The sequence below is a fragment of the Ranitomeya imitator genome, chromosome 2, assembly GCF_032444005.1.
Source record: "Ranitomeya imitator isolate aRanImi1 chromosome 2, aRanImi1.pri, whole genome shotgun sequence".
Taxonomy (NCBI): Eukaryota; Metazoa; Chordata; class Amphibia; order Anura; family Dendrobatidae; genus Ranitomeya; species Ranitomeya imitator.
Window position 1 is genome coordinate 761,422,936 of NC_091283.1, and position 15,568 is coordinate 761,438,503.

Consider the following 15,568-nt stretch of genomic DNA (forward strand, 5'->3'; position numbering starts at 1 on the left):
CAAAGGGAATTTATGTTAGACGCAGTATCTGTTTGAGTGCATAATCACTGTAGGTTCAATGAGTTCTGACCTTTATCTGGAATCAGCAATGTTAAAGGCTCTGTTCAAAAGATATACGCGGTGACCGGGAAAAGAAACTGCGCGATAGGGAGGCTTTCTGGATTTTTAGACTCAATACCAGAGCCCCTTCAGGGTTAAATCTTAGAAAGGAGATTATGCTCCATTACTAATGAATCTTGTGGTTTTTTTTTTGATGTTTTCATTCTTTTGTGAAACTGCACATTCTTTATATATATATACATTTATATTTATATTTATTTCTGTCAACCTTTGTTTATGCAGTTTTAGTATTTGTTCACTTTGTTGAGTTTATCACGTTTGTATCCATATCACGTGTCCATTTTAATTGCACTCACCTGCTGTGAACATTCTTATTTCAACTTGTGCTTCTATCAGCACACTGAGGACTAAGGGCACATTTGTTGCTCAAAACGCGTCCAGTCGGGTGCTGGTTGCTCTCCTTTACCCACTATGCCGGTCATGTCTCAGCAGCATTTTAATGTGAACTAATAAAGTTTCTATATTTTATTCCTGGAGCTGGATCTACATCTTCTTTCTCTACATGTCGACCAGTGTTGTGACAGCAACACTTTGTTTCCGTGCTCGGACTGATACCTACCACATCGGACAGATGAGCTAAGGGTGAGCTGAAATATACCTTTTTTTTCTGTGGTCGTCTTATACGCCCAGTCGTCTTACACACCAGAAAATACGGTAATTCAAAATATTCTAGGAAAACATCTTCCTACACTTGAAGTGGAGTTACCTACTGCATATGATTTCAGACCCACGTCCTATCAATACTTTAGGACAGGTCTCTGTTATTGTAGCAAGACAGCGACTATTTTAATTCTATAACAATTAACTCACTAGACACAGCTATTGTGATTTGCTAATTAAAGGGTATTTAGGAATTTTATATATAACTATTTTCCTTTATTTTTTTCTATTCCCGGAGAATCCCTTTAAGTACAAGTTCTTTTTCTATATTACATTAACACACTTGCGACAGTTACAAACCTTCATAAACTGCGTGGAATCCTTTACCCAGGATATTACTGCTACTTCGAAATTCAATCCATAATCTGCTATCCGATGACTCTATTGGCTCTGGTATACGATCCCCACATAATCTACCTAATGAAAAAAATATACATACATATTATAAATAATGAACACTTGGAACGCAAATATTCAGCTAAATATTAGTTAGTTATGAAATCTATGGAAAATTGTAAATATAATATACAAATCAGTATATATTTAGGCTTCAAAATTCTGAAATATGTTTGCTAACCAGTGGCCAGAGTCTCACATGAGACTTCTCTGTTGTTGGACACCCAGATTATAATGCCCACTAGTAGCACCAGGATTGTCAACTTGGTAACAGGGTACAAAAAACTATATAAATCTAAAAACTGCCTCAAATAGAATACCGACATTCAGGAATAAAACGCTGAACTAACATGGGGGAGAAATTAAACCATAGAAAACTGATATCACAGCAATCATGATGACATCTACTATAAAATAATGACATTGTTTTCTCTGCATGGATGATATACGAAAAATAAAATAATGCCATATTTTGGTTTTACATTTATCCTGCCTCCAAAAACAGAGTAAAACTTGATCAAAAAGAGGTATGTTCTCCCAGTACTAATGAAAACTTCAGTTTGTCTCACAAAAAAAGTCCTCATACAGCTTTGCTGAGGGTAAAATAAAAATGTCTCTATCTGTTAGGCGTCGAGGTGGGAGTTGCTCTGCACAGACCGACGTCGTGCTCAGGCTTGTGATATTCATCCCAGCCTTGCGCAGGTCTACAATTTTGTCCCTGGTGTTCTTAGACAGCTCTTTGGCGCATAATGTCACAGGTGATCACTGTATTACCTGTACACTGACACTATATACAGAGCTCCTGTGTATAATGTCGCTGGTGATCACTGTATTAATTGTACACTGACACTATATACAGAGGTACTGTGTATAATGTCACTGGTGATCACTGTATTGCCTGTACACTGACACTATACACAGAGCTCCTGTGTATAATGTCACTGGTGGTCACTGTATTACCTGTACACTGACACTATATACAGAGGTACTGTGAATAATGTTGTGAATTCTGTGGCAGAGCTCCCTACTGTGGTCACAAGTGGTACTTCGGCTGATTCTCTCTGTGAGCTTCTGTTGGTGGAGGGAAGTGGTACTGCGGCTTCTGAGTTTCCTCCCTCAGGTGATCTGGTGAGGTCGTTAGTTGCTTCTCTACTTAACTCCACCTAATGCTTTGATCCTGGCTTCCTGTCAATGTTCCTGTGTTGAACTTGCTTTTCCCTGGATCATTCCTGTAGCCTGCTGCTCTGCATAGCTAAGTTCTTCTTTGCTATTTGTTTGCTATTTTTTCTGTCCAGCTTTTCTAATTTGTTGCTGGAAGCTCTGGGACGCAAAGGGTGTACCTCCGTGCCGTTAGTTCGGTACGGAGGGTCTTTTTGCCCCCTTTGCGTGGTTTTCTTTAGGGTTTTGTGTAGACCGCAAAGTTACCTTTTCTATCCTCGATCTGTTAAGAAAGTCGGGCCTCACTTTGCTGAATCTATTTCATCTCTACGTTTGTCTTTTCATCTTTACTCACAGTCATTATATGTTGGCGGCTGCCTTTTCCTTTGGGGTATTTCTCTGAGGCAAGGTAGGCTTATTTTCTATCTTCAGGCTAGTTAGTTTCTCAGGCTGTGCCGAGTTCCATAGGCAGAGTTAGGCGCAATCCACGGCTGCCTCTAGTGTTGTTTGGAGAGGATTAGGGATTGCGGTCTGCAGAGTTCCCACGTCTCAGAGCTCGTTCTATGATTTGGGGTTATTGTCAGATCACTGTATGTGCTCTGACCGCTATGTCCATTGTAGTACTGAATTGCCTTTCCTAACAGTACAGGAAGCCAAAAGTACTAATGATTCTCAATAGAGGGAAAAAAGAAGTTCTGAGACCATTTTTTTTTCTTTGCACTGTGTTTTGCCTTTTTTTTCCCCTAGACATTTGGGTGGTTCAGTACACAGGTGTAGCGATGGACATTAGAAGTCTGTCTTCATTTGTGGATCAGCTCTCGGCAAGAGTACAAAAGATTCAAGACACTATTGATCAGAAAGCTATGTTGGAACCAAGAATTCCTATTCCTGATTTGTTTTTTGGAGATAGAACTAAGTTTCTGAGTTTCAAAAATAATTGTAAATTATTTCTGGCCTTGAAACCTCGCTCCTCTGGTGATCCAGTTCAACAGGTTTTGATTGTTATTTCTTTTTTGCGCGGCGACCCTCAGGACTGGGCATTTTCTCTTGCGCCAGGAGATCCTGCATTGAGTAATATCGATGCGTTTTTCCTGGCGCTCGGATTGCTGTACGATGAACCTAATTCAGTGGATCAGGCAGAGAAAAATTTGCTGGCTCTTTGTCAGGGTCAGGATGAGATAGAGGTATATTGTCAGAAATTTAGAAAGTGGTCCGTGCTCACTCAATGGAATGAATCTGCGCTGGCAGCTATGTTCAGAAAGGGTCTCTCTGAAGCCCTTAAGGATGTCATGGTGGGATTTCCTATGCCTGCTGGTTTGAATGAGTCTATGTCTTTGGCCATTCAGATCGGTCGACGCTTGCATGAGCGTAAATCTGTGCACCATTTGGCGGTATTACCTGAGCTTAAACCTGAGCCTATGCAGTGCGATAGGACTTTGACCAGAGTTAAACGGCAAGAACACAGACGTCTGAATGGGCTGTGTTTCTACTGTGGTAATTCCACTCATGCTATCTCTGATTGTCCTAAGCGCACTAAGCGGTTCGCTAGGTCTGCCACCATTGGTACGGTACAGTCAAAATTTCTTCTGTCCGTTACCTTGATCTGCTCTTTGTCATCGTATTCTGTCATGGCATTTGTGGATTCAGGCGCTGCCCTGAATTTGATGGACTTGGAGTATGCTAAGCGTTGTGGGTTTCTCTTAGAGCCCTTGCAGTGTCCTATTCCATTGAGAGGAATTGATGCCACACCTTTGGCCAAGAATAAGCCTCAATACTGGACCCAGCTGACCATGTGCATGGCTCCTGCACATCAGGAGGTTATTCGCTTTCTGGTGTTGCATAATCTGCATGATGTGGTCGTGTTGGGGTTGCCATGGCTACAAGCCCATAATCCAGTATTAATAATAATAATAATAATAATAATAATTTTTATTTATATAGCGCCAACATATTCCGCAGCGCTTTACAAATTATAGAGGGGACTTGTACAGACAATAGACATTACAGCATAACAGAAATACAGTTCAAAACAGATACCAGGAGGAGTGAGGGCCCTGCTCGCAAGCTTACAAACTATGGGGAAAAGGGGAGACACGAGAGGTGGATGGTAACAATTGCTTTAGTTATTCGGACCAGCTATAGTGTAAGGCTCAGGTGTTCATGTAAAGCTGCATGAACCAGTATGTACCCTGTTTCCCCGAAAGTAGGACCCCCCCGAAAGTAAGACAGGGTGGGGGTTTCGGGGGGGTCCTCCAATGTAAGGCCTCCCCCGAATGTAAGGCAGGGTTGGGGGGGCCGCTGTGAAATGTAAGGCCCTTACCTTTGGGCCGCCGCTGTCCCCCATTGGGTCCCCAGGCTCCAGAGGTGTCCTCAGGTGCAGCTGGGCGGGTCCAGCGCTCATGGGGTTAACTCGCCGTGTTAACCCCGCAATCCGCCCAGCTCAACAGCTCATTGGCCGCCCCTGCTCCCCACGTCACCGCCGGCCCCCGGCTCGAGCGCTGATTGGCCAATCAGCTCGAGTGCTGATTGGCCCAGCAGCTCGGGCTGTAATTGGCCGCCCCAGCCCCACGTCACCGCTGTTTCCCTGCTGATTGGCACAGCGTTCCCTGCAGCACAGGCCTTCCGCACCCACAGCCGCACCGCAGAGGAAAACGTCCAGCATTTAAAAACCAAGTAGGGAAACATGTACTGTATAGGGTATGGGGCTGTGTGCAGTGGGATACGGCACTGTTATGGGGTATGGGGCTGTGTGCAGTGGGATACGGCACTGTTATGGGGCTGTGTGCAGTGGGATACGGCACTGTTATGGGGTATGGGGCTGTGTGCAGTGGGATACGGCACTGTTATGGGGTATGGGGCTGTGTGCAGTGGGATACGGCACTGTTATGGGGTATGGGGCTGTGTGCAGTGGGATACGGCACTGTTATGGGGTATGGGGCTGTGTGCAGTGGGATACGGCACTGTTATGGGGTATGGGGCTGTGTGCAGTGGGATACGGCACTGTTATGGTATGCAGGCAGAGGGTATACGGCAATTACCGTACAGTACCGTACCGTAGTGTGTTACTGTTACCGTACTTTGATTTGTTGTCTGCTTTCCAGTTGAACGGTGTAACGTTACGTACTGTACTGAATTTTAAAATTGTCATTTTTTTTTCCGGCTAATGTAAGACCTCCCCCGAAAGTAAGACAGGGTGGGACTTTTTGGGGTAAAATTAATGTAAGACAGGGTCTTACTTTCGGGGAAACACGGTAGCAGTACAGACACAGAGGGTTAATACTGCATAAAGTGTATGAGAACATGATGCGAGGAACCTTTTTTTTTTTTTTTTTTTATAAATAGGCCACACAGGGATCGTTAGGTTAATGCATTGAGGCAGTAGGCCAGTCTGAACAAATGAGGTTTTAGGGTACGCTTAAAACTGTGGGGATTGGGGATTAATCGTATTAACCTAGGTAGTGCATTCCAAAGAATCGGCGCAGCACGTGTAAAGTCTTGGAGACGGGAGTGGGAGGTTCTGATTATTGAGGATGCTAACCTGAGGTCATTAGCGGAGCGGAGGGCACGGGTAGGGTGGTAGACTGATACCAGGGAGGAGATGTAGGGTGGTGCTGAGCCATGGAGTGCTTTGTGGATGAGGGTAGTAGTTTTGTACTGGATTCTGGAGTGGATGGGTAGCCAGTGTAATGACTGGCACAGGGTAGAGGCATCGCTGTAACGGTTGGTGAGGAATATGATCCTGGCTGCAGCATTCAGGACAGATTGGAGCGGGGAGAGTTTTGCAAGAGGGAGGCCAATTAGTAGAGAGTTACAATAGTCCAGACGAGAATGAATAAGTGAAACAGTAAGAGTTTTTGCAGAGTCGAAAGTAAGAAAAGGGCGAATTCTAGAAATGTTTTTGAGATGCAGGTAAGAAGAGCGAGCCAGTGATCGGATGTAGGGGGTGAATGAAAGGTCAGAATCAAGGATGACCCCAAGGCAGCGGGCATGTTGCTTTGGAGTAATGGTGGAACCGCACACGGAGATGGCAATGTCAGGCAAAGGTAGGTTAGTAGAGGGAGAGAACACGAGGAGTTCAGTTTTTGACAGGTTTAGTTTCAGATAGAGGGAGGACATGATGTTAGAGACAGCGGTAAGACAATCACTGGTGTTTTCTAAAAAGGTCGGTGTGATATTAGATTGGAAATCCATGTCGGTGTCCAGCTGGGGTTGTCAGGGGGTACATGGTGATGTTCCATTTCTGTCAATTTCGTCATCCACCCCTTCTGAGGTTCCAGAGTTCTTGTCTGATTACCGGGATGTATTTGATGAGCCCAAGTCCGATGCCCTACCTCCGCATAGGGATTGTGATTGTGCTATCAATTTGATTCCTGGTAGTAAATTCCCAAAATGTCGACTGTTTAATTTATCCGTGCCTGAGCACGCCGCTATGCGCAGTTATGTGAAGGAATCCCTGGAGAAGGGGCATATTCGCCCGTCATCGTCACCATTAGGAGCAGGGTTCTTTTTTGTAGCCAAGAAGGATGGTTCGCTGAGACCTTGTATAGATTACCGCCTTCTAAATAAGATCACGGTTAAATTTCAGTACCCCTTGCCATTGTTATCTGATTTGTTTGCTCGGATTAAGGGGGCTAGTTGGTTCACCAAGATAGATCTTCGTGGTGCGTATAATCTGGTGCGAATCAGGCGAGGAGATGAATGGAAAACTGCATCTAATACGCCCGAGGGTCATTTTGAGTATCTAGTGATGCCATTCGGACTTGCCAATGCTCCATCAGTGTTTCAGTCCTTTATGCATGACATCTTCCGAGAGTACCTGGATAAATTCCTGATTGTGTACTTGGATGACATTTTGATCTTCTCGGATGATTGGGAGTCTCATGTGAAGCAGGTCAGAACAGTTTTTCAGGTCCTGCCTGCTAATTCTTTGTTTGTGAAGGGATCAAAGTGTCTCTTTGGTGTGCAGAAGGTTTCATTTTTGGGGTTCATCTTTTCCCCTTCTACTATCGAGATGGATCCTGTTAAGGTCCAAGCCATCCATGATTGGACTCAGCCGACATCTCTGAAAAGTCTGCAAAAGTTCCTGGGCTTTGCTAATTTTTATCGTCGCTTCATCTGCAATTTTTCTAGTATTGCCAAACCATTGACCGATTTGACCAAGAAGGGTGCTGATTTGGTCAATTGGTCTTCTGCTGCTGTGGAAGCTTTTCAAGACTTGAAGCGTCGTTTTTCTTCTGCCCCTGTGTTGTGTCAACCAGATGTTTCTCTTCCGTTCCAAGTCGAGGTTGATGCTTCTGAGATTGGAGCAGGGGCTGTTTTGTCGCAGAGAGGTTCTGATTGCTCAGTGATGAAACCATGCTCTTTTTTTTCCAGGAAGTTTTCGCCTGCTGAGCGAAATTATGATGTGGGCAACCGAGAGTTGATGGCCATGAAGTGGGCATTCGAGGAGTGGCGTCATTGGCTTGAAGGAGCTAAGCATCGCGTGGTGGTATTGACTGATCATAAGAACTTGACTTATCTTGAGTCTGCTAAGCGGTTGAATCCTAGACAGGCTCGTTGGTCGCTGTTTTTTGCCCGTTTTGACTTTGTGATTTCGTACCTTCCGGGCTCTAAAAATGTGAAGGCGGATGCTCTGTCTAGGAGTTTTGTGCCCGACTCTCCGGGTTTGTCTGAGCCGGCGGGTATCCTCAAGGAAGGAGTAATTGTGTCTGCCATCTCCCCTGATTTGCGGCGGGTGCTGCAAAAATTTCAGGCTAATAAACCTGATCGTTGTCCAGCGGAGAGACTGTTTGTCCCTGATAGGTGGACCAATAAAGTTATCTCTGAGGTTCATTGTTCGGTGTTGGCTGGTCATCCTGGAATCTTTGGTACCAGAGAGTTGGTGGCTAGATCCTTTTGGTGGCCGTCTCTGTCGCGGGATGTGCGTGTTTTTGTGCAGTCCTGTGGGATTTGTGCTCGGGCTAAGCCCTGCTGTTCTCGTGCCAGTGGGTTGCTTTTGCCCTTGCCGGTCCCGAAGAGGCCTTGGACACATATCTTTATGGATTTTATTTCTGATCTTCCCGTTTCTCAAAAGATGTCAGTCATTTGGGTGGTCTGTGATCGCTTTTCTAAGATGGTCCATCTGGTACCCTTGTCTAAATTGCCTTCCTCATCTGATTTGGTGCCATTGTTCTTCCAGCATGTGGTTCGTTTACATGGCATTCCAGAGAATATCGTTTCTGACAGAGGTTCCCAGTTTGTTTCAAGGTTTTTGCGAGCCTTTTGTGGTAGGATGGGCATTGACTTGTCTTTTTCCTCGGCTTTCCATCCTCAGACTAATGGCCAGACCGAACGAACCAATCAGACCTTGGAAACATATCTGAGATGCTTTGTTTCTGCCGATCAGGATGACTGGGTGTCCTTTTTGCCTTTGGCTGAGTTCGCCCTTAATAATCGGGCCAGCTCGGCTACCTTGGTTTCGCCATTTTTCTGCAATTCTGGGTTCCATCCTCGTTTCTCTTCAGGACAGGTTGAGTCTTCGGACTGTCCTGGTGTGGATACTGTGGTGGACAGGTTGCAGCAGATTTGGACTCATGTAGTGGACAATTTGACCTTGTCCCAGGCGAAGGCTCAACGTTTCGCTAATCGCAGACGCCGTGTGGGTCCCCGACTTCGTGTTGGGGATCTGGTTTGGTTATCTTCTCGTCATATTCCTATGAAGGTTTCCTCTCCTAAGTTTAAACCTCGTCTCATTGGTCCGTATAGGATTTCTGAGGTTCTTAATCCTGTGTCTTTTCGTCTGACCCTTCCAGATTCTTTTTCCATACATAACGTATTCCATAGGTCATTGTTGCGGAGATACGTGGCACCTATGGTTCCATCTGTTGATCCTCCTGCCCCGATTTTGGTGGAGGGGGAATTGGAGTATATTGTGGAGAAGATTTTGGATTCTCGTGTTTCTAGACGGAAACTCCAGTATCTGGTTAAATGGAAAGGTTATGCTCAGGAAGATAATTCCTGGGTTTTTGCCTCTGATGTCCATGCTCCCGATCTTGTTCGTGCCTTTCATGTGGCTCATCCTGGTCGGCCTGGGGGCTCTGGTGAGGGTTCGGTGACCCCTCCTCAAGGGGGGGGTACTGTTGTGAATTCTGTGGCAGAGCTCCCTCCTGTGGTCACAAGTGGTACTTCGGCTGATCCTCTCTGTGAGCTTCTGTTGGTGGAGGGAAGTGGTACTGCGGCTTCTGAGTTTCCTCCCTCAGGTGATCTGGTGAGGTCGTTAGGTGCTTCTCTACTTAACTCCACCTAATGCTTTGATCCTGGCTTCCTGTCAATGTTCCAGTTTTGGACTTGCTTTTCCCTGGATCATTCCTGTGGTCTGCTGCTCTGCATAGCTAAGTTCTTCTTTGCTATTTGTTTGCTATTTTTTCTGTCCAGCTTTTCTAATTTGTTGCTGGAAGCTCTGGGACGCAAAGGGTGTACCTCCGTGCCGTTAGTTCGGTACGGAGGGTCTTTTTGCCCCCTTTGCGTGGTTTTCTTTAGGGTTTTGTGTAGACCGCAAAGTTACCTTTTCTATCCTCGATCTGTTAAGAAAGTCGGGCCTCACTTTGCTGAATCTATATCATCTCTACGTTTGTCTTTTCATCTTTACTCACAGTCATTATATGTGGGGGGCTGCCTTTTCCTTTGGGGTATTTCTCTGAGGCAAGGTAGGCTTATTTTCTATCTTCAGGCTAGTTAGTTTCTCAGGCTGTGCCGAGTTGCATAGGCAGAGTTAGGCGCAATCCACTGCTGCCTCTAGTGTTGTTTGGAGAGGATTAGGGATTGCGGTCTGCAGAGTTCCCACGTCTCAGAGCTCGTTCTATGATTTTGGGTTATTGTCAGATCACTGTATGTGCTCTGACCGCTATGTCCATTGTAGTACTGAATTGCCTTTCCTAACAGTATAATGTCACTGGTGCTCACTGTATTACCTGTACACTGACACTATATACAGAGGTACTGTGTATAATGTCACTGGTGGTCACTGTATTACCTGTACACTGACACTATATACAGAGGTACTGTGTATAATGTCACTGGTGGTAATAACAGTGTTGTTAGTATTGTGGTTTGTATTCATAATCAGTATTGTAGTATTCCGTCATTATGTGTTGGTAATTTGTGGTCTGGTCACGGTGTGGCAGTATTTCTCCTTGTATGTGGTATTATTTGGTCCCTATGTGCTGGTAATATTTATTTTTATTTATTTTTACTCATCTATATAGCGCCATTAATTCCTCAGCGCTTTACAGACATTATTGGCACTGACCCCGATGGGGCTCACAATGTAGATTCCCTATCAGTATGTCTTTGGAAATGTGGGAGGAAACCGGGGTACCTGGAGGAAACCCACGCAAACACTGGGAGAACATACAAACTCCTTGCAGCTGGCAGAATGAAAAGCTTTTTTTTTTTGCATCAGCCACATTTGGGCTCTGTCTACCAACTTTTTCACACACTTGCTCGGTTAGTCACAGGACACAGCTCTGATATCTGGACTTGTATTTTTTGCTAGTACACTTGTGTGCCCACTGAAAGAAAACAATGACCGCTCCAATTAAATGACTGCAAGTAAATCTTGAAAATCTAGAGAAATCAATGCGGAAGGCATAATTGTAAACACTTTTAGGAATAACACTTCTTTGCCACGGAACACTTGTGTAACAGCTTTTTTTCCCACTATTAATATTTAATATTGATAATCAACATTTGTTGCTGCTCACAACCTGCAAAAAGCTCCACATAGTGCACTTAAGAGAAAATAATTCTACTATATTGTCATAGATTAATTTATATTTTAAATACTTTTAAGCAGCAAAACCAATCCTGTGATCAAGTTTAAAGAGATCAGATAGCAAAATAATGTCTGCTATGTCATAGCCACACAATCTCTAAAAAATAAGCTGTTGACATCCTATAGGGGGCAGCACGAGTATATTTTATAAATGTACGCTGTACAAACCCTATATCACAATTTCGATTGACAGATTTACAAAAGTAAAAGAATCAGCAATGAACGACCCCATTATAACAAGAGCTTTCAAAAAGAACCCATAAATCCAAAATTACCTTCCCCTCATAGCTGGACAAGATTTAAAAAGTGAATTTTACTTCTGATTCTTTAAGATTGTTCCCAGGGGGCGAATATCCGATGTATGTATGACATCCACAGTATGACAATCTATGCTGCATATAAAATTTAGGATTTCAACCTCTGCAATGCAAAGTGGTAAATCCACACCTTTTCGGCACAAAAACCCCACAACAGTAAAAAAAAATACTATTTTCATGTGTTTTGTTTCTGCTGCTGAAGTTCCCGTGAGAACGTACGTAAAAGGTGAAAAAATCCAAAGTAAAATGAGCTTTTATGGTTGACTAATTCTGCTATTACTAGTTTTATAGTTGGAATATAAATGTTGAACGGCTTACCTCAGTAGCTTTGAGCTATTAAAACATGTCAGCCTTAAAAATAAATAGGGCCTTCCAGAATTCCGGCATAAAAAAACCTTAAGGGACAATTTTTTGGTGAAACTTGAAGCTTGCTTATAAATATAGTGACAATTGGCGTTTGCATTGGCATTCGGCCATGGGTGTGGAAAGGTCGTGCCTACGCCCACCCATCAAATTAATCAAAAGTTAAACCAATGGTAACTTACTCCAGAAGTCTACTCCAGTCCCTAACTGGAGTACATTTCTTGTGGTGGCACATGCCACTTAGCTCATGATCCAGAATGGTTAGACACACTGTACTCTAATGAGCCCCTTAATTAGGGCCAGCAACACCAGTCTTAATGAATGTGCTCCATAGTGCTTTCATGGCTCATAAAGCATTACATTGTACATGGCATATTATCTTAGGTATATGTCCATAGGGGTAACTTGCCTAATAATGGCGCCTTTCTCCAATATCCATCTCGTACTTCAATATAATCATACCAGCATAGACGACTTTTGAAGAGGTCCATCTCTGTGAAATTTAGGACTATCTAAAACCACATATAAATAATGAATAGCATTAAAAAATATTTTTAAAAAACAACATTTACAATTTTTTAAGGACTCAGACACCAGGTTTATGACTTCCAGTCTGAGAGCAGCATGAAACAGGGACAGAATTGCTAATCTCAACTATATGTCACTTACTGCGCTTTTAGCTGCTGTTTCGACAATATCACTGATTTATCTGCTAGTCCTCTCATTGATGAGCTTCCTAACCCTACTTGCACCATTGAGCAACAGCTTGCCTACACTGTGCATAGTCAGAAAGCTGGAAATCAATGGTCGAGAACAAGAATAGCCAAAGCTCATGGATATTGAGGACAATATGGCAGAAATTGATCAATGAGAGGACTAGCAGAGCTGCAGCAGATAGGAAGGTTTTAATAAAGAAAGACACTCCGTAAGTGACCCAGCATTAAAATCGGGGCTTCTGCCCTACTTTATGTTGTCCTCATATAGAGCAGAATAAATCTGATAGCAATTTCTTGCAAAAATATGAGTGTTTACTCTAGTTATTATTGTTTTTCAGTCTCCTTATACGAGAAGGCAGTATGGGAAACTATATTCAGGAGAAGAAGGAAAGATCCAGCTTCCAATCCTGGCATATATAAAACAAATTCCTTTTTTGCAAAAAGTTAAAAATATTTGACAAGAAGAAGAACAATTGCACACCAAGAATCTAAGTTGTGAGGGGGAAGACTTGGGGGTCTCATCCCTAGATGCCTTTTGAGCTCTACCTGTGCTCTTAGACTTGGTTTGAATGCAGGTAGCGCTCAAAACACGTCTGACAATGAGAACCCCAAGTCCTCCTCACACCTTAGATTCTTGGTATGCAATTGAAACAAAGCGGCACTGATGATTTGCTTCAGGGAGGCGGCAGAGGCTGTGGCAGTAACCGTAGCCTCTGCCCCTCATTGACGCTTTGTTTGATACTCAAACGAAGCGTCATCACATAGGAAGTAGGGTATAAAAAGGCAATAGCCTAAGGTAGCTTAGTTAGGGAACAGTAGGGAATTTTTAATGCAATCATAATAGAAATTAGTTTAGATTACAGCACTAAATAGACCAGGATTTAGAATGAAATTTATATGCCCTTCGGACCATCCCTCTAATCCATCTCTCCTCGATCTACATTGTATTCTGCCATCAATAGGGGAAAACTTATCCTCCTCCTTACAGGAGTTAATAGGGCAATGGCAGCAGGTATTCTACTGGAGGTTGGAAAACTGTAGCTGTCTCTTTAAGAGAACAACAAGAAGTGATCTACTACAGGAAATAGCTGCTGCCACAGTTTATATCACATATACATACAGTGGGATGTAAAAGTCTGGGCACCCCTGGTCAAAATTACTGTTATTGTGAACAGTTAATCAAGTTGAAGATGAAATGATCTTTAAAATACCTAAAGTTAAAGATGACACATTTCCTTTGTATTTTAGGCAAAAAAAAAATATTGTCATTTTTTACATTTTAAATATTACAAAAAGGAAAATGGGTTGATGCAAAGGTTTGGGCACCCTTGGAGATTTGTGTGCTTAGATAACTTTGACTGAGGTTTCAGGCCTTAATTAGCCTGCTTTGGCTTGTTCACGATCATCGTTAGGAAAGACCAGGCGATGCAAATTTTCCAGCATTTTAAAAGCCCAGCCTCCTCTAACCTTGTACTCTAACCTTGTGCCAAAAAACAGCAGCCCTAGGTTCTTCTAAGCAGCTGCCTAGCACTCTGAAAATGAAAATGGTGGAGGCCCACAAAGCAGGAGAAGGCTATTGGAAGATAGCAAAGCGTTTTCAAGTTGTCCTTTCTTCAGATCGAAATGTAATTAAGAAATGTCAGTTAACAGAAACAGTGGATGTCAAGATAAGGTCTGGAAGACCAAGCAAAATTTCAGTGAGAGTTGCGGAGAGGATTTCTAGAGGCAAATCAAAACCTCTGCTTGACTCCAAAAGACCTTCAGAAAGATTTAGCAGACTCTGTAGTTGTGGTACATTGTTCTACTGTTCAGAGACATCTGCATAAATATCGCCTTCATGAAAGAGTCATCAGAAGAAAACCTCTCCTGCATCCGCACCATAAAATTCAGCGTCATAAGTAGTGTTGAGCATTCCGATACCGCAAGCATCGGGTATCGGCCGATACTTGCGGTATCGGAATTCCGATACCGAGATCCGATACTTTTGTGGTATCGGGTATCGGTATCGGATACATAGATGTGTAAAATAAAGAATTAAAATAAAAAATATTGATATATTTACCTCTCCGGCGGCCCCTGGACTCAGCGCGGGTAACCGGCAGGCTTCGTTGTTCAAAATCAGCGCTTTTAGGACCTGAGAATCACGTCCCGGCTTGTGATTGGTCGCGGGCCGCCCATGTGACCGCCACGCGACCAATCACAAGCCGCGACGTCACCGCAAGCTATTAGCGCGCTCATTTTTGAAAAATGAGCGCGTTAATGACTTTCAAAGACGTAGCGGCTTGTGATTGGTCGCGGCCACGCGACCAATCACAAGCCGCGACGTCACCGCAAGCTATTAACGCGCTCATTTTTAAAAATGAGCGCGTTAATGGCTTTCAAAGACGTAGCGGCTTGTGATTGGTCGCGTGGCCGCGACCAATCACAAGCCGCTACGTCTTTGAAAGCCATTAACGCGCTCATTTTTAAAAATGAGCGCGTTAATAGCTTGCGGTGACGTCGCGGCTTGTGATTGGTCGCGGCCACGCGACCAATCACAAGCCGCTACGTCTTTGAAAGCCATTAACGCGCTCATTTTTAAAAATGAGCGCGTTAATAGCTTGCGGTGACGTCCGGCTTGTGATTGGTCGCGGCCACGCGACCAATCACAAGCCGCGACGTCACCGCAAGCTATTAGCGCGCTCATTTTTGAAAAATGAGCGCGTTAATGACTTTCAAAGACGTAGCGGCTTGTGATTGGTCGCGGCCACGCGACCAATCACAAGCCGCGACGTCACCGCAAGCTATTAACGCGCTCATTTTTAAAAATGAGCGCGTTAATAGCTTGCGGTGACGTCGCGGCTTGTGATTGGTCGCGTGGCCGCGACCAATCACAAGCCGCTACGTCTTTGAAAGTCATTAACGCGCTCATTTTTCAAAAATGAGCGCGCTAATAGCTTGCGGTGACGTCGCGGCTTGTGATTGGTCGCGTGGCGGTCACATGGGCGGCCCGCGACCAATCAGAAGCCGGGACGTGATTCTCAGGT

The 15,568-nt window shown here is 44.0% G+C and overlaps 1 protein-coding gene across 1 annotated transcript in view; it reads right to left on the bottom strand.

The window, feature by feature from the left end:
- TLL2 (tolloid like 2) overlaps positions 1-15,568 on the bottom strand; it is a 295,163-nt gene that overhangs the window by 54,776 nt on the left and 224,819 nt on the right. The window contains exons 10-11 of the mRNA XM_069753374.1: positions 12,232-12,338; positions 1,081-1,193 (exon numbers count right to left, since the gene is read on the bottom strand). Coding sequence (XP_069609475.1) covers positions 1,081-1,193; positions 12,232-12,338 — 220 coding nt within the window. The remainder of the gene's footprint in view (positions 1-1,080; positions 1,194-12,231; positions 12,339-15,568) is intronic.